Below are 22114 nucleotides of genomic sequence, written 5' to 3'. Positions count from 1 at the left end.
CTCCCTGAAGAATCACAAGCAGCTTCTAACAGTAAATGCCCTTTATGGGAGGTGTAAAGTGCACTTGCTATGTAGGGAGGGAGGCATACCATGAGCTTTGGGTGACTCAGGGATGGAGGATTTTTATGGAAGAAGTAGCATTTGAGCATCTTTATTTTGATAAAATTATTTTTGAACTGCTTTTTAAAAAGGTATATTAGGAAGAACAGAATAGAAGGGTGATTAGAATTCTAGTGTAGTGTTTTGGTTTTATTTTTAACCATTTAGCAAGAACATTAATGCTGTTAAAACAAAACTGATGTGCCTTTTAGGAGACACTCAGATTGGTGTGGTAGTCACACATTTCTGCTGATGCTTCTGTTGCTAGGTGTTGACACAGATTTAGAGATAGGTGTTGTCACCCTCAATGTGAGTGGCTCGAGTACTTACATATATATTGTCTCATTCTCTGAATTCAGCGTGGCAGGTTATTATAATCCTCATTTTCATAAGCAAGGCTTTGGCGATGAATATACCTGCCAAGTGTGGGTCTTCTCCTGCACCCCACAGCCTCGGAGGGGCTTTAAGGGAACATTAAGTATAATGCCTGCAATTGCAGAGGAGGTGGACACAGGGCTCCTGACTCCCAGTTCACGGCATCACAGCACCTGTCTCTGAGACCAGAGATACAGTTTAGTTTTCCTGACCTCCAGCTGACATCAGTAAAGTGATTTTTGATACATATATCCAATAAGTCCAAGGGGTGGGGGATCCAATAAAAGTGTTAATAAAAATCCAATAAAAGTACCAGCTCTTCCCCCAGCCAAGCTATGGCTGGTAACGCCATTCCAGATATGTGATATAGGTTACTCGTCTTAGTGCACAGAGGCCAGATCGCCAGTCTAAGCGCCCCTCCCCCAGGGCTGAACCTTAACTCCTCCCAGGGTGGCTTCATGCCAGAACATACTGGAATATACTGGAACTCCCTCGAAGCAGAACACAGTGTTCCAACACTCCCATTAGCGCTTTCTGTTACTCCTGTGTCTTTGTTGGATTTTTGCAAACACTTAATCTTTGCAACAAGCATATTGGATTCAGATGTATTTTCTGAGATAAATACATAAATAAAAATCTATCCTGTTCATATTACCTTTTCCAAAGCAGTTCCTTTTGGGACTGAACATTTTTGATGTTCTGTCATCAGTCTGTTGTGAGGTACCAGGGAGGTCTCCCTGTGGGAGCAGTTCTACAATATATGCCTAGGGATTAGAGTATAGGCTCCTGGACCTCCCAACTGAACTCTTCTCCCTGCTCCTCACCCTCCTTGACCCACTCAGTATTCACAGAACGTGTGCTGCCTCAGTCCATTTGGGCTGGTATAACAAAATACCATAACTGGGCCGCTTATAAGCAGAAGTCTGTCTCTCACAGATGTGGAGGCTGGAAGTCCAAGATCAAGGTGCCAGCAGATTTGGTGTCTGGTGAGGGCCGCTTCCTGGTTCATAGATGGCACCTTCTCTTTGTGTCCTCATATGTTGGCAGGAGTAAGGGAGCTCTCTGGGACCTCTCTTATAAGGGCACTAATCCCGTTTGTGGGGACTTCACCCTCGTGACCTTATCACTTCCTAGAATCCCACTTTTTTTTTTTTTTTTTGAGACACAGTCTCTCTCCATTGCCCAGGCTGGAGTGCAGTGGCATAATCTTGGGTCACTGCAGCCTCCACCTCCCAGGTTCAAGTGATTCTGGGGCCTCAGCCTCCTGAGTAGCTGGGGTTACAGGTGCCTGCCACCACACCTGGCTAGTTTTTATATTTTTAGTAAAGATGGGGTTTCACCATGTTGCCAGGCTGGTCTTGAACTCTAGACCTCAAGTGATCCACCTGCCTTGGCCTCTCAAAGTGCTGGGATTACAGGCGTGAGCCACCATGCCTGGCCCAGAGCCCCACCTCTTCATGCCATCACCTTGGGGGTGAGGATTTCAGTGTGTGGATTTTCAGGAACATGAACATTGAATCCATGGCACAGACTATGTGTCTGGCTCCACGCTGTCTACATACAGAGTTACGGCAGTGAACAAGGTGGGCTAGCTGCTTACCTTGGGGCATGCGTACTGTCTTTTTGACTCTCAGGCATTTGATTGAGACATCTCCATATAGTTGATGGTCATTATCAATGCACTGTTGTTACAGTGAGGTGGCTGCAGAAGGCTTCAATAAAGCCATTCTTCCATACTTCACAAAAAACGTTCCAGGGTTCACCCTGCATGTGTAAGTACCTCTTCTATACAAATCTGCCAGCCTCTGTTTGTAGCCATTTCCAAAAGCCAAGTGTAGAAGGCCGTCACAGATTTGGGTGGGCGTCAGACCCTTCAACTGAGCCTAATTTTCTCACTGGTTATGTGCCTTTTCATTGACTTTCAGAAGCCTTCTGGGACCTGACACACCATTCAGCTAAGCAGGCCTGCAGCTGGCCTGAGGTCCCGGGTCTCAGATTTGAGTGGTTTGATGTTGATCTTGCCGCTTTGTGATTTTTTTTTTTTCCTTCATGATTTTATCCATGAAAGCTTTTCCTCTGCAGGCCAGTTTGGCAGTAGATGTTCACCTCCTATTTAAGTGAGATATTCTCTATTGGTAACTTTCTTTAGTGAGTGTCTCCAGTTATTTATTTTATTTTATTTTTTCCTTTTTTCCTTACCCTTCAGCAGGACACATAGTGTCTCCAGTTCTAATTATAGATACCGTACTGACCAGCTCTGAAGCAATTGGGACTGTTTGAGGAGAGAGAAAAGCAGGCATGAGTCCAGTCTCTTGGATCTGTAGGGCCTGTGGATTTGCTGCTGGGAATCCTGCAGCCACTCCTGCTGTTGAGCCGTGTGCGGGACACCTCACCCAGGATTTTCGAGTGTTCTAGAAGCCATGTTGCTGCTGTCCTGTATTTCTTTTGCCGATATGCCCAGAGGTCCCCATTCAGGCAAAATAGTCCTTGGGATATATTTGTAATACGAAGGGTTTTGAACAGAGGAAATAAAATTTCATGTCTTATTTTTTAAAAAGAGAACAATAAGACTTCATGTTTTCTTTCCAATGTAGAAAACTTCAAATTTGGTTTTTAATGTAGAAACACTTCACATTCATAGTTTGTTACTGTGTGAATAAGACGATGTGCTGTTGTTTTACTCTAGATAAACTGGTCAGCAACATTACAGAACCAGCACAAACCAGCACAAAACCATCAAAGTGGAGGGGTGTTTGGTTTTCTGTCCATAATAAGCGAGCCATGTTACTGGTTAGTTTAGAAGGGTGTTTCCAGTAATACAGAATTGGCTGTAATTGGGCTGCTAGTACACTTCCTGCTTTGCCATTAGGCGGCATCTTTATAATTTGAAAGATATTTCAACGTCTTATGCAAGCTACTCACATAAACCTCGTTAAATAGAGGGAACAGGTAAGTTTGTGTGCCTGCAGTTGGATAATTTGACAGACAGTTTTGAGCATTTTTTCTCATCTGTTCCTGGTGACACCTCTCAGACTTAGACGAGATCATGCACGTTCAGGGTGGGATGGCCGTAGACCTATCAGACTTAGAGACCTGAGGTGCCCTGAAGCCATAGAGCTACCAAGTGGCCAGCTGAGGGCGCCAGCCCAGCTCTCTTGCCAGGCCCTCCGCCCACTCACCGCGCTGTGCTGTGCTGCTTCGTGAGAGTGAGTGCATTTGTGAGTGCTGGGGCCTGACACTCGTGGAGTTGCACCCAGCTTCTAAGGTCAGGTGGTTAGAAGATCTCCAGCATCCTTTCCGAGGGGCTCGCAGAACTGGTTTTGTGTGTTGAATTGATTTTGGAAAAGTCTTAAAAATGAAGTTTTTTTTTAAAAAGCTGCTATTACACCTTGAAAAAGTTAACTGAAATTTGGAAGTGTGATTTCTGAATTAGCTAGGGAGGAATAATGAGAAAATATTGTAAACGATATCAACTAAACTCACTGAGGTCTTGGTTTTATGTATTTTCAAGCTTAAAGGAAATGTTGAGCTGGGCACAGTGGCTCACATCTGTAATCCTAGTACTTTGGGAGGCCGAGGTGGGCGGATCACTTGAGGCCAGGAGTTTGAGACCAGCCTGGCCAACATGGTAAAACCCTGTCTCTACTAAAGATACAAAAGTTAGCTGGGTGTGGTGGCGGGGCCTGTAGTCCCAGCTACTTGGGAGGCCGGGGCAAGAAGATCGCTTGCACTTAAGAGGTGAAGGTTGCAGTGAGCCAAGATTGTGTCACTGCACTCTAGCCTAAGCAACAGAGGGAGACTCGGTTTCAAAAAAAGAAAAAAGAAAAGAAATGTTGAGTGAGATTCTGGCATTTGATACCATAGTTTAGTGGTGGAGTATTCTTTTTTTTTTGAAACGGAGTTTCGTTCTTGTTGCCCTGGCTGGAGTGCAATGGCATGACCTCGGCTCACTGCAACCTCTGCCTTCCGCGTTCAAGCGATTCTCCTGCCTCAGCCTCCTGGGCGCATGCCACCATGCCCAGCTAATTTTTTATATTTTTAATAGAGACGGGGTTTCACTATGTTGGCCAGGCTGGTCTTGAACTCCTGACGTCACGTGATCCACCCGCCTCAGCCTCCCAAAGTGCTGGAATTACAGGTGTGAGACACTGTGCCCAGCCTAGTGGAGTATTTTTAGGACCTGTGAAAATATGATACCGATAGAACCTGATTTTATTCTCTTTTGACCATCTCCTATAAAGGCTAACTTTAATTCTTTTTTTTTTTTTTTTTTTGTGATAGAGTTTTACTCTGTTGTCCAGGCTGGAGTACAATGGCACAATCTTGGGTCACTGCAACCTCCACCTCCCGGGTTCAAGTGATTCTTGGGCCTCAGCCTCCTGAACAGCTGGGGTTACAGGTGCCTGCCACCACACCTGGCTGATCTTTATATTATTAGTAGAGATGGGGTTTCACCGTGTTGCCAGTCTGGTCGTGAACTCTAGACCTCAAGTGAACCACCTGCCTTGGCCTCTCAAAGTGCTGGGCTTACAGGCATGAGCCACTGCACCTGGCCTAATTTTTATTTTTAAGAAGTACATCTTTATATTTTAGTGTTTAATGCCGTAAGGAGGCTTCTGCATCTGTTACTGCATGTTTAATGCCACATGCAGTAACAGATGCAGAAGCATGGAGAATCTTGGTTACACATGGACAAGAATTACCTGAAAGAAGATGAGTACTACAAAACCAAGTATTTCAGTACCGTGGAAACAAAATTCTAGGCTTAATTGCTGCTGTAGTGTTTTGCTAAGGGAAGATACGAAGTTTTCTCCTCTAAAGGTCCTGAAAAGGAATTGGCTTCTCTTGCATTTGGGGCTGGGGGAGTCGCTGCTGTCCTTTCAAGTCTGTTCTCAATACCGAGGTGCTCGGGGGGCTGAGGGATGTGTGCCCTTTGGTCCTTCTCTCAGGGAAATTGCAGCCTGTATTATCACGATGTTTTGCTTCTAGTTATGTGCTTTTCATGTTATGTGCTTTTTACTATAATTAAACAATTTTAACAATTTAACAAAAAAAGTTATAAAAGTTTTTTGTTATTAAAAAAAAATAGCCTATTCTTAAATACTTTTGATTATCATAAAAAAAATATAAATGGCCTGGATAAAGTTAAGGAAAAGATGCCAAACCTCAGTATATCCACTAATGACAACTTCTTTTTTTGCTGTGTTGCCCAGATTGCAGTGCAGTGGTGCGATCTTGGCTCACTGCAACCTCCACCTCTTGGGTTCAAGCTACTGTTTCTCCTCAGCCTCCTGAGTAGCTAGCATTGCAGGCCTGCACCACAAGGCCCAGCTAAATTTTTGTATTTTTAGTAGAGAGAGGGTTTTGCCACGTTGGCCAGGCCGATCTCCAACTCCTGGCCTCAAGTGATCCACCCACCTCCGCCTCCCAAAGTTCTGGGATTACAGGCGTGAGCCAGTGCACCCAGCCACAACTTTTTCTTAAATGAGCATTTCATGACCAAAGCTTCTAGAAAGTATAAGTAGAAAAAAAAATCTTAAGATCTTAAAATGTCACTTAGGATTCTTCAATTCTAAGAAAGAAAAATGCTAAGAAACGGAAAGGACAAAGTTGGTGGGCAAGGGGAAGGGGGAAGGGTTGGCTGGGGTGTTGACAAAATTGTGTCACTATACAGAAACATGAGTATAATGTGTTGGCTAGCTTGTAGAATCTGCGATAACTAATGAATATCCCCTTTTTTCTACCTGCTGGTATGAAACAGTGAGACGGTTTAAGCGGAAGCATCTTACTGCCATCGACTGCCAGCATTTGGCTCGGAGTCACTTGGCTGTGACCCAGCCCTTCGGTCAGAGATGGACAAACAGAGATCCGAACCATGGTCTCTATCCTAAACCCAGAACAAAAAGAGGGAGTAGGGGTATGTCTCCTCCAAAACTCTTGCATTTCAAAACCTGTAGTGTGTGGGTCCTTTGAATATCTCTTAGTTTAAAAGTATTTGTAAATGTTGCTGCTGTGACTTTGTAGTCTTGATGCAATAGCTTGACACTTTCTTTATTATTTGTGACTTTTCCATGAAAAAAAAATTTTTTTTTTTTTTTTTTGAGACGGAGTTTCACTCTTGTTGCCCAGGCTGGAGTGCAATGGTGCAGTCTCGACTCACTGCAACCTCTGTCTCCTGGGTTCAAGTGATTCTCCTGCCTCAGCGATTACAGGTGCATGCCACCATCCCCAGCTAATTTTGTTTTTTTTTTTAGTAGAGACGGGGTTTCTCCATGTTGGTCAGGCTGGTCTCGAACTCCTGACCTCAGGTGATCCATCCGCCTCGGCCTCTCAAAGTACTGGGATTATAGGCGTGAGCCACCGCACCCCGCTGAGTTTTCCATGAAAATTCTGTCCTATTATCATAGTTCCTAAAAGCTCTGGAAAAGTGTGATGGAATGAATCCTATTAGCTTGTGTAAAGTGATAGAAGACATGGGCCAGTGTCACTCCTATTCCAATCCAGAAACATTGAGATTAGTTGACTCTTTGTTCATCTTCTCTGTCCAATCTGTCACTAGGTCCATGTGTCATTATTTTTCCTCCAAAATGTTCCTTCATCCTGAGCTCTTTGTCACCTAGTACCTGGACTACTACAGTAACCTTGCTCCTTGACTTCAGGTTTTATCTCTGCTGAATCAACTGGAATGTCCCCCCTAGGTACCAAATGAATTCCCACTTTAGTTAATAAATCTAGATTGCCTTATTTCCCTTTGATACAACTAATTTCAGAATCCAGCTCAAATATTATCTGGTTGTCCTTTTTTTTTTTTTTTTTGAGGCAGGGTCTTGTTCTGTCATCCAGGAGTGCAGTGGCACCTTTTCAGCTCACTGCAGCCTCTGCCTATCACCTCAGCCTCCCAAGTAGCTGGGACTTACAGGCACGTGCCACCATGCCCAGCTAATTTTTGTATTTTTTTTTTTTGTAGAGACAGGGTTTTGCTATGTTGCCCAGGCTGGTCTCAAACTCCTGGGCTCAAGAGACCCACCTGCTTCCGCCTCTCAAACTGCCAGGATTACAGGTGCGAGCCACCTCTCCCAGCCTGGTTGTCTTTAACTATTGTATGTTTCCTGCTGTGGGAGCTACTATAACCAACTGTATGAGGCAGTTTGAAACTTACTTATATCCTGTTGGATACTGAGTTTGTTCCATATATAGAAGTCTGTTTCTTCTCTATTTTGAGTTCTTTACTGACAAGGACTTGTGAGGTGGCCCTGACCAGGTGGTAAGGTCTCAATGACTGTGGGTGTGACTGGATTCAACAATTGGAAGATACCAGGATTTGGCTGGGAGCAGTAGCTCATGCCTTATTTGTAATCCCAGTACTTTGGGAGGTTGAAGTGGGAGAATTGCTTGAGCCCAGAAGTGCCAGATCAGCCTGGGCAACATAGTGAGACCCCGTCTCTATTTAAAATAATAATAATAATATTTTTTAAAAAAGAAATTTTTAGGATTTAACCCTGATCATATGGATTTAACGTATAGTAATAGTGATGTGAAAACTCTGGGTTTCTATCAAATTGCCCAAGAAAGAGTTAACAGTTTTACATATATATATATATTTTTTACTAATATAGAAAAATATCTGTTTCAGCTTCGTAAATTTTGTTCAAGGCTAAACCAAGTTTCAGTCCATTCTCTTCCAAAGTGAGTGTTTTGGTTACAGCCATTTAGAAAGGAACTATGTATTATTGATAAGGTGTTTACTTCTTTGGCATTTAAAAATTATTTTTAGGAGTTTGAAAATGCTGTGGGATGTATGAAATCACCATTTAGGCTTCCCTATGTTCCTGAAAAATCTGTGAGGTCAGGAAATGTAACCATTTTTCACTTTACATTTGTCTCAGAATCATTGGTGCTTAGTAAATGCTCACTGAACAAACATGTAGAAGAGATTAGGTACCATTCTAATACTATAAAGAGAATTCTGAGTCCTGCCTTTTTATTTTAAAATAAATTAATGTGTCACCTTCACAGGAAGAAATATGAATAAAAGCTGGGCACAGTGGCTCACACCTGTAATCCCAGCACTTTGGGAGGCCGAGGCAAGTGGGTTACTTGAGGTCAGGAATTCTAGGCCAGCCTGGCCAACACGGCAAAACTCCATCTCTACTAAAATACAAAAATTAGCCAGGCGTGGTGGCATACGCCTATAGTCCCAGCTACTTGGGAGGCTGAGGCAGGAGAAGAGCTTGAACCTGGGAGGCGGAGGTTGCAGTGAGCCAAGATCATGCCACTGCACTCCAGCCTGGGCAACAGAGCGAGACTCCATCTCAAAAATAAATAAATACATAAATAAAAAAGAAATAAAAATAAAAGTTTTAGCACTGTCAAATGAGAAGAGTGAGATTTTCAGAATCCTGATAACCCCAAGCATGTGAATTTCTGCTTAAGCACATGTAGGCTTTCTGTTGTGACTGGGAGCGGGGCACTTTGTGAGTGGTGGTGTGGTTGTGAGCAGTCACCTCCTTTTTGTCTGTCCATTCAGATGTTCCCTGCGTAGCCTGTTTCTCTGTACTTGTATTTACTGCAGGCAGTATTGTTGGCCATCACACCATGCGAAGACTGGTCTCTGTCTCTTTGCAAATGTGTGTCTGGTTATATGATAGAGCCAAATATAAATATCGTTTGAATTAGTTATTTATATAATCAGCTGGCCCATACATGTGTTTTTATCTCTTTCCTCTATTAACATAGATAATTGAAAATTAGTGTGTCTTATTTGGGTTAATAGCAGGTCAACAGTCATTGTTCATTTCTTGTCCATCCTGTTTGGGTTATCTCTACAGGTCAGGGACGTCAAAGATGTATCCCTGAGTTCTTCCTAGCAGGCAAGCGGCCGTGCACCAATGACATGGCCAAAAGCAATTCTGTTGGCCAGGACAGCTGTCAGGACTCTGAGGGTGACATGATCTTTCCTGCAGAGAGCAGCTGTGCACTGCCTCAGGAAGGCAGTGGAGAAGCATGGCTGGGCTCATCAGGGTCTGCCCCGCCTTCCAGGAAGCGGTCTCGGTCCTCTGAGGAAGAGAGTAACCAGGCTACCGGAACCAGCCGGTGGGATGGAGTTTCTAAGAAAGCTCCGCGGCACCATTTGACTGTGCCATGCACAAGGCCTAGGGAGGCCAGGCAAGAAGCAGAGGACAGTACGTCTCGACTCTCTGAGGAGTCTGGAGAAACCGACCAAGATGCTGGGGACATGGGTCCTGATCTCATTCCTGACTCATACTATGGGCTTCTTGGGACCTTGCCCTGCCAGGAAGCACCAAGCCACATTTGTAGCCTGCCTAGTGAGGTCCTGAGGCATGTGTTTGCCTTCCTCCCGGTGGAAGACCTCTATTGGAACCTGAGCTTGGTGTGCCACCTGTGGAGGGAGATCATCAGTGACCCTCTGGTGAGTGAGTGCTGGAGGTGGGAGATGTTTCCTCTAAAAGCACGTAACTTTGCTTAATGTATGCTTCTAATCAGAGGATCTTTTCAGAAATGGTTTCCATTTGCCTTCAGAAGACATTCAAACTCCTTAGAGGCATTTAAGGCCTTCCGTGTCTGCCCCACCCTATGACTCCAGCCTCTTTGCTCACTTCCACTCAACACGGCTTCCCTGGGTTCCATCTACAGCTCATCTGCTGTGTCCTGACCACAGACTGCACATTCCTTCCCCTCCCTGGGTTGCTCTCATCCTCCCACGCTGCCCACCTGGAGGGTTCCTTCCTCATATCTCCCTTGACTTCGTGTTTTTCTTTTTTTTTTTTTTTTGAGACAGCGTTTCCTGCTGTCGCCCAGGCTGAAGGGCGGTGGCACGATCTCGACTCACTGCAACCTCTGCCTTCTGGGTTCAAGTGATTCTCCTGCCTCAGCCTCCCCAGTAGCTGGGATTACAGGTGTGCACCACCACACCTGGCTAATTTTTGTATTTTCAGTAGAGACGAGGTTTTACCATGTTGGCCAGGCTGGTCTCTGAAACTCCTAACTTCAAGTGATCTGCCTGCCATCAGCCTCCCAACTGCTGGGATTACAGGCGTGAGCCACTACGTCCAGCCCGTTTTTGTTTGTTTGTTTGTTTTAATGTAAGCATTTATAGCTATAAACCGCTCTCTTAAAACAGCACAACAGCATTCATTGCGTTTCATAAGTTTTGCTATGTTATGTTTTCATTTTCATTTGTCTCAAGATATTTTCTAATTTTCTTTGTGATTTCTTCTTTGACCCATTGGTTGTTTTAAGAATGTGGTTTTTTGTTTGTTTGTTTCTGTTTTGTTTTGAGACTGAGTCTCTGTCACCCAGGCTGGAGTGCAGTGGCTTGATTTTGGCTCACTTCAATCTCCACCTCCTGAGTTCAAGTGATTCTTATGCCTCAGCCTCCCAAGCAGCTGGGATTACAGACACGCGCCACCATGCGCGGCTAACTTTTGTATTTTTAGGAGAGATGAGGTTTCACCTTGTAGTCCAGGATGGTCTCAAACTCCTGGCCTCAAGTGATTCGCCTGTCTTAGCCTCCCAAAGTGCAGGGATTATAGGCATAAACCACCGTGCCTGGCCAAGAGTATGTTGTTTAATTTCCATGTATTTGTGGATTTTTCAGTTTTCCTTCTGCTGTTGATTTCTGGTTACATTCCATTGTGGTTTAAAAAGATACTTTGTATAATAACTTCAGTGGTTTTTAAGTTTGTTGAAACTTGTTTCGTGGCCTAACAGGTGATCTATCCTGGAGAATGTTTCAAGTGCCCTTGAGAGGAACGTATATTTTGCTGTTGTTAGGTGGAGTATTCTGTATATGTTTGTTCAGCCCACTTAGTCCATAGTGTTGTTCAGATCCTCTGTTTCCTTATTTATCTTCTGTCTGGTTGTTCCATTCATCATTGAAATGGTGGTGTTGAAATCTGTTATTGTGTTGCTGTTTGTTTCTACCTTCGGTTCTGTCGGGTTGTTTCCTATATTTAGGAGCTCTAATGTTTGCTGCATATATATTTATAGTTATTGTACCTTCTTGGTGAATTGACCCTTTTGTTGTTATGTCCTTTGTCTCTTATAACAGTATTTAACAGACAAAAATTTTTTTTTTTTTTTTTTTTTTTGAGACAGAGTCTCGCTCTGTCGCCCAGGCTGGAGTGCAGTGGCGCGATCTCGGCTCACTGCAAGCTCCGCCTCCCGGGTTCACGCCATTCTCCTGCCTCAGCCTCCCGAGTAGCTGGGACTACAGGCGCCCGCCGCCTCGCCCGGCTAATTTTTTGCATTTTTAGTAGAGACGGGGTTTCACCGTGTTAGCCAGGATGGTCTCGATCTCCTGACCTCGTGATCTGCCCGCCTCGGCCTCCCAAAGTGCTGGGATTACAGGCGTGAGCCACCGCGCCCGGCCTAACAGACAAAATTGACTTACAATCTGTTTTGTCTGATATTGGTATAGCCACAGCTCTCATATTATTTTGTTCTCATTGAAACTCTGAGCTATGTGTACTAATGTTTCAGATAGGGAAACTGAAGCTGTAGCTTTTCCCAGATTCTATAACTATAACAAGTTAGTGTTAGAACCAAGATCAAGACCCAGTTCTCCTAGTTTCCAATAAAAATGTCTGTACCATTTCTGCCTGATTTGCCTGGCTTTTGAATTGTGAGCTGTGATTGCTTTTCACTGGTAAAAGGTTATCTCTGTGTTTGTGGCTTAATCTGCTTTTTTTTTTCCTTTCTTTTTTTTTTTTTTCCTGAGATGGAGTCTTACTCTGTCACCCAGGCTAACGTGCACTGCAGTGGCTTGATCTCGGCTTACTGTAACCTCCGCCTCCCGGGTTCAAGTGATTCTCCTGCCTCAGCTTCCTGAGTAGCTGGGACTACAGGCGTGTGCCACCATGCCTGGCTAATTTTTCTATTGTTTTTTCAGTAAAGACAGGGCTTCGCCATGTTGGCCAGGCTGGTCTCGAACTTCTGACCTCAGGTGATCTGCCTACCTCATTAATCTGCTTTGTAATGGCCTTTGCCTCATGTTATTTTGTTTTTTAACTACATAGTTCATTCCTTGGAAGAAGCTGTACCATCGATACCTGATGAACGAAGAGCAAGCTGTTAGCAAAGTGGACGGCATCCTGTCTAACTGTGGCATAGAAAAGGAGTCAGATCTGTGTGTGCGGAACCTCATACGGTGAGCTTCACCTGTTGTAAGGAAGGCGTCTTTGAAGTCTTCCTTGTACATCAGTGCTTATGGTCACCCTACTCATGGCCTCTCCCATGAATGTCTTACAGATACACGGCCACCACTAAGTGCTCCCCGAGTGTGGATCCCGAGAGGGTGCTGTGGAGTCTGAGGGACCACCCCCTCCTCCCCGAGGCTGAGGCGTGTGTGCGGCAACACCTCCCTGACCTCTACACTGCTGCCGGGGTAGGTCTGGAGGCTGCGGGAGAAGGCGGCGTCTTATTTCACTGGAGGAAGCTTCAATTGAGGATGACTTTATATTTATTTTTAATATCTGTATTTAATCTCTGAATGCTTTGAAGCATTCATGTTGTCATCGTTCCCAATGGAGAAATAAAAGGCCATATCATTATAGAGTCTTAGATTTAGAGGAAATTTTAAAAAATCATTTAGTCTGATTTCCCATTTGGTTGAGGAATCCTCTCTGAAATATTTCTGAAAAGTGGTCATCTAGCCTCTGAACACTTTTAATAATAGGATTTCTTTACAAGACAGCCCACCCCATTATTGACAACTTGGCTTATTTGAAAGGGACAGAAAAATTAAGGGTCTTGCTATAGTCACACAATGAAGTAATGAGAAGCTGGAAATAACCCTCAGTCTCCTTGAATCTCAGCCCTGTTGCTCGTCTTCCAGTTCAGGGGTTCCCAGATTTAATCTTCGAGGCTACGTGCAACCTCTGCGTGTATTTTGCTGGCCACAGAGCGCTGGGAACCCAGGCAACTGCATTTCTCTTTATCTTGAAGAAGATGATTGCTGATGGTGGTGGAGTGGGTCTTCTTTCATAGGATGGTTGAAGTGAGAGGGGATGGAACATTCCTTTCTTGGAATGTGTTCTTTAACACAGAGACGTGTAGTAACTTAAGAATGGTAAAGGCTGGGTGTGGTGGCTCACACCTGTTATCCTAGCACTTTGGGAGGCCAAGGTGGGTGGATCACCTGAGGTCAGGAGTTCAAGACCAGCCTGGCCAACATGGTGAAGCCCTGTCTCTACCAAAAATAAAAAAATTAGTCGAGCATGGTGGCATGTACCTGTAGTCATGGCTACTCTGGAGGCTGAGACAAGAAAATTGCTTGAACCTGGCAAGCGGAGGTTGCAGTGAGCTGAGATCGTGCAACTGCACTCCAGCCTGTGTGAGAGTGAGACTTCATCTCAAAAAAACAAAAAACCTGTGTCCACTATTAACTTTCTGTGTAAGTGAACATTTATGGAGACATTGCTAAGAGGAGATGCTGTCTTCACAGAATAAACTTTCCGTAATTTCATATTTATTTAACTTACCATGAAAAGTTATTACTAATAATAAATAGCAAGTTAACACCATCATGCTGGAGAATTGCCAGACTTTATTTCCCCCATAGCCTGCGAGCAGCCCTCTCCTGTGTGTGTGTCTCTCTTGCCTCTTGGGTGGGCGCCCCCTGCTGGCTGTTTTTCTCTGGCCCCGCCAAACGTTACGGGCCTGAGAGCCCCCGTGGCCTGGAGAGTAGGTTGGTGAGATGACAGGGAGCTCATATTTTTAGACTGTCTCTCTATTCAAGGTTCTATGTTAGATACTTCATCCATGTTATTTAATTAAAGAAAACTAAGATCTCAAATCCAAAAGTGATGAGAAGGAGTCCAGGGCGAACGGAAGGGCTCCCCTGTTTCCCAAATACCACTTGGAAAATTTGGATTCAATCCGGACAGTCTGTAGCCAGCAGCTGGACCCCCGGCTCGGCTCCTTCCTGCTGTGATTCGTATTAACCATGGCCTGTGTTTGGGCTGTCCCTCCTTCCCTGTGCACTTGGCTTGCAGGGTGTCAACGTCTGGGCCCTCGTGGCGGCTGTGGTGCTCCTCTCCAGCAGTGTGAATGACATCCAGCGACTGCTCTTCTGCCTCCGGAGACCCAGCTCCACGGTGACCATGCCAGATGTCACCGAGACCCTGTACTGCATAGCCGTGCTTCTCTACGCCATGAGGGAGAAGGGGATTAACATCAGCAATAGGTAATGCCCCGGGAGGAGGGGAGGGGATGCTGTGATAACGGGAGAGTCCCAGATGCGGCAGCAGGTCCAGCCCTGCCACTTAGCAGTATTAGCAGCCGGCAGGCTGTGGAACCCACCCTGCTCCACCTCAGCGTCATCTTCTGCAGGAGCCAGGGGTGGAGAGTTTGATGTGGAAAGGCTGGTAAGAGCGCGTTATGAACATACAGTTCTAGGTGGCTGCAAGATACCACCAAGGCCGATTTTACCATCATGGGTCCTGCAGCCTTAGGGGAAGCCCCTCGCCAAGAGAAGCCTTCCTTATTCACCTGTGGCCTCGCTTCCCTGGGAAAATGTTAGGCTCTGCTTCCTCCGTTTCCCACTTGGATGGAGAAGACTCGTCCATCTTACCACGTGGGAGAGGCTGTTGCGTGTGGGCTGCTGATTCACAGGGGCCCCGATGGTTTCCTCAGCAGGGTGGGGAGTGCCTGGGGAGTCGTGTGCATCTGACAAACACTGAACACCTGTGCGTGTCCAATAGTTGTCCAGGAGCCGGTCCACAGCTTAGAGCAGATTCCTGATCTAGTGAGGGAAGACAGGTCCTGTGTAAGTGAATGTGTGAAAAGGCAGTTTAGTGAGTAATGAGCACTGCAGAGAAACTAGAACAGAGTGCTATGGGGGGAATGCTGCTTTAGAGGGGTGGAAAAAGCTTCTCTGAGCAGGTAGTGTCTGAGTGAAACCTGAGTGTGGAGGAGGAGCCGCCGTTTCACAACTGTGGGGAGAGCAGTTTAGGAGAAGGTGTAGATGCCTTAAGGGCCTGAAGATGGGAATGAACTTGGGACATGTGAGGAAGAGAAAAAGTGCAGTATGGCAAGGGTGGGAGGGAACACAAGATTGTGAAGGACGGACAGGAGCAGTTGAGGGATCTTATAGGCCCGGATTAGAAGGTAGAATAAAGCCAGGCTCGGTGGCTCACACCTGTAATCCAGCACTTCGGGAGGCGAGGCGGGCAGTTCGCTTGAGGCCAGGAGCTGGAGACCAGCCTGGCCACCAAGGAGAAACTCCATCTCTATTAAAAATACAAAAATTAGGCCGGGCGCATTGGGCTAAAGCCTGTAATCCCAGCACTTTGGGAGGCTGAGGCGGGCGGATCACGAGGTCAGGAGATCGAGATCATCCTGGCTAACACGGTGAAACCCTGTCTCTACTAAAAAATACAAAAAAACTAGCCGGGCGAGGTGGCGGGCGCCTGTAGTCCCAGCTACTCGGGAGGCTGAGGCCGGAGAATGGCGTAAACCCGGGAGGCGGAGCTTGCAGTGAGCCGAGATCCGGCCACCGCACTCCAGCCTGGGCAACAGAGTGAGACTCTGTCTTTAAAAAAAAAAAAAAAAAAAAAAAATTAGCCGGAAATTTTTGGTGGTGCGTGTCTCTATTCCCCGGTTACTCGGGAGGCTAAGGCACGAAAATCACTTGAACCCAGGAGGCAGAGCCTGCAGTGAGACGAGATCATTCCACTGTACTCCAGCCTGAGCGACAGAGTGAGGCTCTAAAAAAAAAAAAAAAAAATGTAGACTAAAACTCAGGGTGTGCTGGGCAGCTGGGGAGGGCCTTGTCCCTGAGTTGGAGTGATGGGGACAGGTGGCTCGACTGTGCAGCCATCCTGGAGAAGCAGAAACCATCGGGGGTGGGGCAGGGGAGGGGGTGCCTTCTCCAGGGAGACTGGCCCCTGGAAGTTGCAAGCCCCGAGAGGAAGGTGGCTGGTGGCACCAGGGGAGTGACTGGTGCCCAGGCATCAGTGGCAAGGTACCAGGAGGGAGCAGGATTCCCCAGAAGTGTCCAAGAGTTTGCTGATGGCTGCCTTCTTGCCGCATCCCCACAGGGTGGAGAGAACACTCTGGCGTCTCCTCTTAGGAGGACCCTAATCCCTCTGGATCAGGGCCCTGCCCTTGTACTCTCACCTAACATTAACTACTTCCTTATTGCACACACCACATTGGGGTAGCGCTTCAACACGGGACTTTCAAGGGATGCACTTCAGTCCATGGCAGTATGTATGTTGATTTTTGTTGCGTTTCTATGTGTCTTCCTGTTTTTTCTGGGAGATAATATAATCACATCTGAAATGTTGGATTATTAAAAGGTATTTGTTGCATTGGAGAGGTCGAGGCTTGGAGACAGGCTCTTCTCGCTCTGGGGATGGGGAGCAGTGGAGAGGTCGAGGCTTGGAGACGGGCTCTTCTCGCTCTGGGGGTGGGGAGCAGCGCACTCGATTGCTGGGGGAGCGAGTCCAGGCTCACCCGCTGGTCTCCCCCACAGTCGAGGGGAGACTTGGAGAGGCTTTGGAATGGCATGTGCCAGCTGAGTCTTGACGAGTCTGACAATGTCCTGTGCCTCTGCTGATTGAACTTTGTCATCTTTGGTCCCTCTTGGTGACTTGGAGGCTGTTGTTTTCAGGTCCTTAGTAATCAGATCTTGTTATCTGTAGCGTAGTCCCTTTTCTTGGGACCTTAAAAGATAGAATGCGTTCATGCTTCTAAAGCAATGTCATGTCATAAGAAGTAGACAGCAGAGCCACTGAGGTTTAGAAAGAGGCTGGTGTTTTTATCCGCAGGTATAGTGAGTATCATTCAAACAAGAGTCTCAGTGCTAGGAGCAGTGTTTCCCTTTGCCTTCCACTGGTCCTTACAGCTTTTCTGGTTGTTTAGCTCTTAAAGTCACCACTGGTGCCCGTCATTCCCTGAAGAGCCTGTCCTGGTCTCTTCCTCCTCTTGGTGATATACATAGAAACTACACCTTTCCCAGGACTGTGTTATCTGAGAATGCTTTGCCAGCCATAGATATATTTAAATCCTTTTCTTTCTTTTTTCCATTAAATGGTGGTAGGTATTTTCTTTTTAGAAATGGGAAGGAGTTTAAATCCATCTGAGGAAAAATAAGATACAGATTGTGACTCGAATTTGAAACTTTCTAAATCTACTTTTTTTTCTGGTAGGATTCACTACAACATTTTCTATTGCCTATATCTTCAGGAGAATTCCTGCACTCAGGCCACAAAAGTTAAAGAGGAGCCATCTGTCTGGCCAGGGTATGTGTATATGTCAGTCAGCATGTGTTTTGTCTTCTGTCCTTGACTCTTCCTTATGCTCAGGGAGGGAGATGTTTCGCTTCACTTTAGCAATGTCATTGAGGCATAATATGCATTGCGTAAAATTCACCCGTCCTAAGAGTGTAATTCAGTGATACTGCCTGAGTGTGCGTCACCATTATAATCTAGCTTTAGAACATTTTTATTCCCGTAAGGGGAGGCCTTTTTCTGGTCAGCTTTTGTGTATCGTATTTGTCTGTTTGGTTTTTGGACAGCCTGTCCATCCCCTGGACTTTTCATGTCTTTCTGTTTTTCTCATTTCTCTTCTGTCATGATTATAGCAAGAAAACCATCCAACTTACACATGAACAACAGCTGATTCTGAATCATAAGATGGAACCTCTCCAGGTGGTGAAAATCATGGCGTTTGCAGGTGAGGGCGCCCACATCAGGTTCCCCAGGCGGTGGTTTTCCGCCTTTTCTCCCCACAGCCCCTTCCCGCTACCCGCCAGGGCATCTTTGCTCTGATAGGTCATCCAACTAACCATTTGATAACAGACCAAATAATCAATCTCAAAAGCAATTGACCAAGGAATCCTTGCTTCCCCGGACCACTCCATGAACATCCACAGTAGAATTCCTGTTGACGGGTCGTTCACAGCAGTTAGTTGGTGGGGTAGATGCCCCCGGGATTGAGCCCAGCATTGTGATGTTTGCTGAGGCACTGACGGCTTCTGGAGAGGGAGGGCATGTTCATCTCCAGCCCAGGGTTTCAGTAACTCCCTAGTTTTGTGGGGTGACGTCTAGAGGGTCTGCCTTGGATTCGGTTTTAACGTACATTCATAAATATATGATCTACAATTATCCTGCCTCAGTCAGCCACACCGATCCACTTACAGCCTCCTGAAGTACTTGCTTATTCTTTCATCACAGCCTTTGCTCATGCTATTTGCTATTTTTTTCTACCTGTAATCCCTTCCTGCTCCTTTTGTGGCTAAATACCCTGCTAACAACAACGACAATGTATTAAATGCCTGCAGTGTGCCTGGCATGGTGCTGATCCTAATAGCATTCCGTGAGGTTGCTTAGTTACTCTTATTTTATAGAGGAAGAAATTGAAGCACAGAGAGCCTTGCCCCAGGTTGAATAAGTGGATTCGTGGTGGAGGCAGAATTCAAAGCTGGACTTGCCTCTCTCCGGAGACATGCTTTCCCCTCCCTAACCCTCGTGTCCTGAGGGGCATTTTTGCCCTCAGGAACCCTACCTCTAAGGGATACCCACTTACTTCTGAGAAGCAAACTGAAGCTCATGAGGTCAAGGGGTCCGCCTGTCCTTTGTCCTTAGGCTGGAGCCTACCTGAGCTGAGATCCCAGCCTGCCTTCACGCAGCTTCGAATCTGCTGCTCTTTTTGTGGCACTACTTTTATCAGCACTGAAAAACTTGTCACTGTCCTGCTGTCAAGACAGAGGTGTGATAAGCCTGGACAAGGCCTGATTGGGGATCCCTGGGCATGTCTTGTCTGGTCAGAGGGTCACCTCCTTTCCTCCTGGCTTCCCCAGGCACTGGGAAGACCTCAACCCTGGTCAAGTACGCAGAGAAGTGGTCTCAGAGCAGGTTTCTGTATGTGACGTTCAACAAGAGCATCGCAAAGCAGGCCGAACGCGTCTTCCCCAGCAACGTCATCTGCAAAACCTTCCATTCCATGGCCTACGGGCACATAGGGCGGAAGTGAGTACTGCTGTCACTAGTGGCACTGTTGCTGCCGGCACAGCCGCGTCTTACTGTTTTCCCCTGACGATTACATGTGAACTTACACCACAGTGACCCTGAGAAGTGTAGCGCTGTTATCTCCACTTACAGGCAGGAAATAAAAACATAGGTTTAGTCTTTTGTACTTTTATCCTGTAGCAACATATTGTTTACATATAATGCCGTCTTGCCGAGAGGGGTGTTGTCATGGAACTGAGGCACAGAAAGTCAGAATGACTCGCTAAAAGTTCAGTCTCACAAATCCTGATCAGTTGTAGGCTTTCCTTGGAAGGGAGTGAGGAAGACTTGGCTGAGGCACACTTGCCTCAGGTCTCCTGGATGTAGAGGCATCAGGGAACTCCGAGTGTCCCTCTGGGGACCTCCTGGAGCCCAGCTTCATGGTGGAATAGCAGTGTCTGCTGTAAGCTGGTTCCTCTTCTGGGTTGGTACATGGGAGTCCTGAAAGCCGTTTCCAGTCAGAAGAGGACCATGCAGAACTTTCTTGCTTTAAAACATTTGGTCTCGCCTGCGCGTGGCACTTGAAGCTACCTCCTGGTGACGTTAGAGAGAGTGGAGGAGATGTTAAATAGCACCCAGCCAGGAGAGCCACGTGCTGTTCATTGGGGATGGGTATTGCAGGTACCAGTCGAAGAAGAAGTTGAATCTCTTCAAGTTAACACCTTTCATGGTCAACTCCGTCCTTGCTGAAGGGAAGGGTGGATTCATAAGAGCCAAGCTCGTGTGTAAGACTCTGGAGAACTTCTTTGCCTCCGCTGATGAAGAGCTGACCATTGATCACGTGCCTATTTGGTGTAAGAACAGCCAAGGACAGAGAGTCATGGTTGAGCAGAGTGAAAAACTGGTGAGTGTCTAAGTGTATGAAGTGTTAGGGATCTGAGGATGGGGGAAACGGGAAGTGTTAGGGATCTGAGGATAGAGGAATAGAGGAAGTATTAGGGATCTGAGGATGGGGAAACAGGGGAAGTATTAGGGATCTGAGGATGGGGGAAACGGGAAGTGTTAGGGATCTGAGGATGGGGAAACGGGAAATGTTAGGGATCTGAGGATGGGGAAACAGGGGTGGACGGAGGGGATGGGGAACAGGGGATCTGGATGGGGAATGGAAGCAAGTTGGGGATCTGAGGACAGGAAGGATCTGAGGATGAAACAGGGAAAATGAGAATGGATGGAAATAGGAATGGATGGGAATGGAAGGGATCTGAGGTTGGGGAGGAATGGAAGGTGGATCTGGAGGTTGAAATGGAAGGTGGATCTGGAGGAAATAGGGAAGATCTGGAGGATGGAAGATCTGATGGATGGAAATAGGGATCTGAGTGGATGGGGTGGAAAGGGATCTGGAGGGATGGAGGATGGAAGGTGGATCTGGAGGGAAGAGGGGGGGATCTGGAGTGGATGGGGAATGGAAGATCTGAGGATGGAAACAGGGGGGCATCTGAGGATGGAGGGAAGTAAGTTAGGATCTGAGGGATGGGGAAATTGTGGGAAAGTAAGTAGGGATCTGAGGATGGGGAAACAGGGAAGTGCTAGGGATTCTGAGGTGGATGGGGAATAGGAAAGTGTTAGGGATCTGAGATGAAACAGGGAAGTAAGTGAGAATCTTGGAGGATGGGGAAATGGAAGTGTTAGGGATCTGAGGATGGGGAAATGGGAAGTGTAGGGATCTGAGGATGGGGGAAACGGGAAGTGTTAGGGATCTGAGGATGGGGAACAGGGGAAGTGTTAGGGATCTGAGGATGGGGGAAATGGGAAGTGTTAGGGATCTGAGGATGGGGAAACAGGGAGTATGGGACAGCATTATTTCTTCTGTCACTTCTTCAGAGCTGTTCGTAGGAGGTTGAGGGTGGGAGGGTGAGGCTGTGGGCCCGTGGGGATGGCTGTGAATTGTTGGATATTTTCTCCTGTGGAGGATACCGGTGACCATCTCACTTAAGCCTCAGAATAGTCCTCCCATTTAACGAGAAGGCAGACATGGAACGACCTGCCTGAGTTTATAAGAGCTTGTCACTGGGGTTTCTGGACCTCAAGTCTGATCTTAACTGAAGGCTGGAATCTCTCTCCTGATTTTCTTGGGTTATTGGTTCTATGGAATAGATTTTGCTAATGGGAAAGTCTGTTTCTTATTTTTATCAAGTCTTTTTCATTTGCCATTGTTTTTATGAATTAAGAATCAGTCATAAATCTAGAAAAACAATTTGGCCTTTTCTGGTTCACCTAACTGTTGTGACCTCTGCCCTGTCATGGGCGTGGCATGGCCCGGCTGCTTCCTGTCTCAGCACTGGAGACCCTCTGTGGCGTGGAGAGGCTGTTGAGGAGACCCAGGAGGTTAGGGAGGTGCCTGCGGTCCCCCTTCTGTGATGATGCCCTGGCTCCACTGCTGTATAGGAATTGAAAGTGTGACTGCAGGGTGCTGCCTTTGCCAGGGTCTCAAACTCTGGGTTACCATATACCTTCCTTCCTAGAATGGTGTCCTTGAAGCAAGCCGCCTCTGGGATAACATGCGGAAGCTGGGGGAGTGCACAGAAGAGGCGTACCAGATGACTCATGACGGTAGGCAGCTGCCGGATGGTGGGGACTGGCAAGTGGGACTACCTTCCTGGAGTTAC

At 46.5% G+C, this 22114-nt stretch overlaps 1 protein-coding gene across 8 annotated transcripts in view; it reads left to right on the top strand.

The window, feature by feature from the left end:
- The window catches only part of FBH1 (F-box DNA helicase 1), a 49407-nt gene that overhangs the window by 6940 nt on the left and 20353 nt on the right, over window positions 1-22114 (top strand). For 5 of the 8 annotated variants that reach the window (XM_003903354.3, XM_017962533.3, XM_009213915.4 and 2 more), the window contains exons 2-11: window positions 6236-6391; window positions 9303-9904; window positions 12513-12643; window positions 12745-12880; window positions 14490-14680; window positions 17649-17741; window positions 18083-18174; window positions 19301-19469; window positions 20130-20352; window positions 21971-22058. In XM_003903354.3, coding sequence (XP_003903403.1) covers window positions 6236-6391; window positions 9303-9904; window positions 12513-12643; window positions 12745-12880; window positions 14490-14680; window positions 17649-17741; window positions 18083-18174; window positions 19301-19469; window positions 20130-20352; window positions 21971-22058 — 1881 coding nt within the window. Of the gene's footprint in view, window positions 1-1879; window positions 3424-6235; window positions 6392-9302; window positions 9905-12512; window positions 12644-12744; window positions 12881-14489; window positions 14681-17648; window positions 17742-18082; window positions 18175-19300; window positions 19470-20129; window positions 20353-21970; window positions 22059-22114 lie in introns of those variants that run through there. The other 3 variants (XM_021943015.2, XM_009213914.2, XM_009213917.2) reach the window with 3 other exon arrangements.

This window comes from Papio anubis, chromosome 11 (assembly GCF_008728515.1).
Source record: "Papio anubis isolate 15944 chromosome 11, Panubis1.0, whole genome shotgun sequence".
In the NCBI taxonomy this organism is placed as follows: Eukaryota; Metazoa; Chordata; class Mammalia; order Primates; family Cercopithecidae; genus Papio; species Papio anubis.
This window is presented reverse-complemented; position numbering and strand designations above follow the sequence as displayed.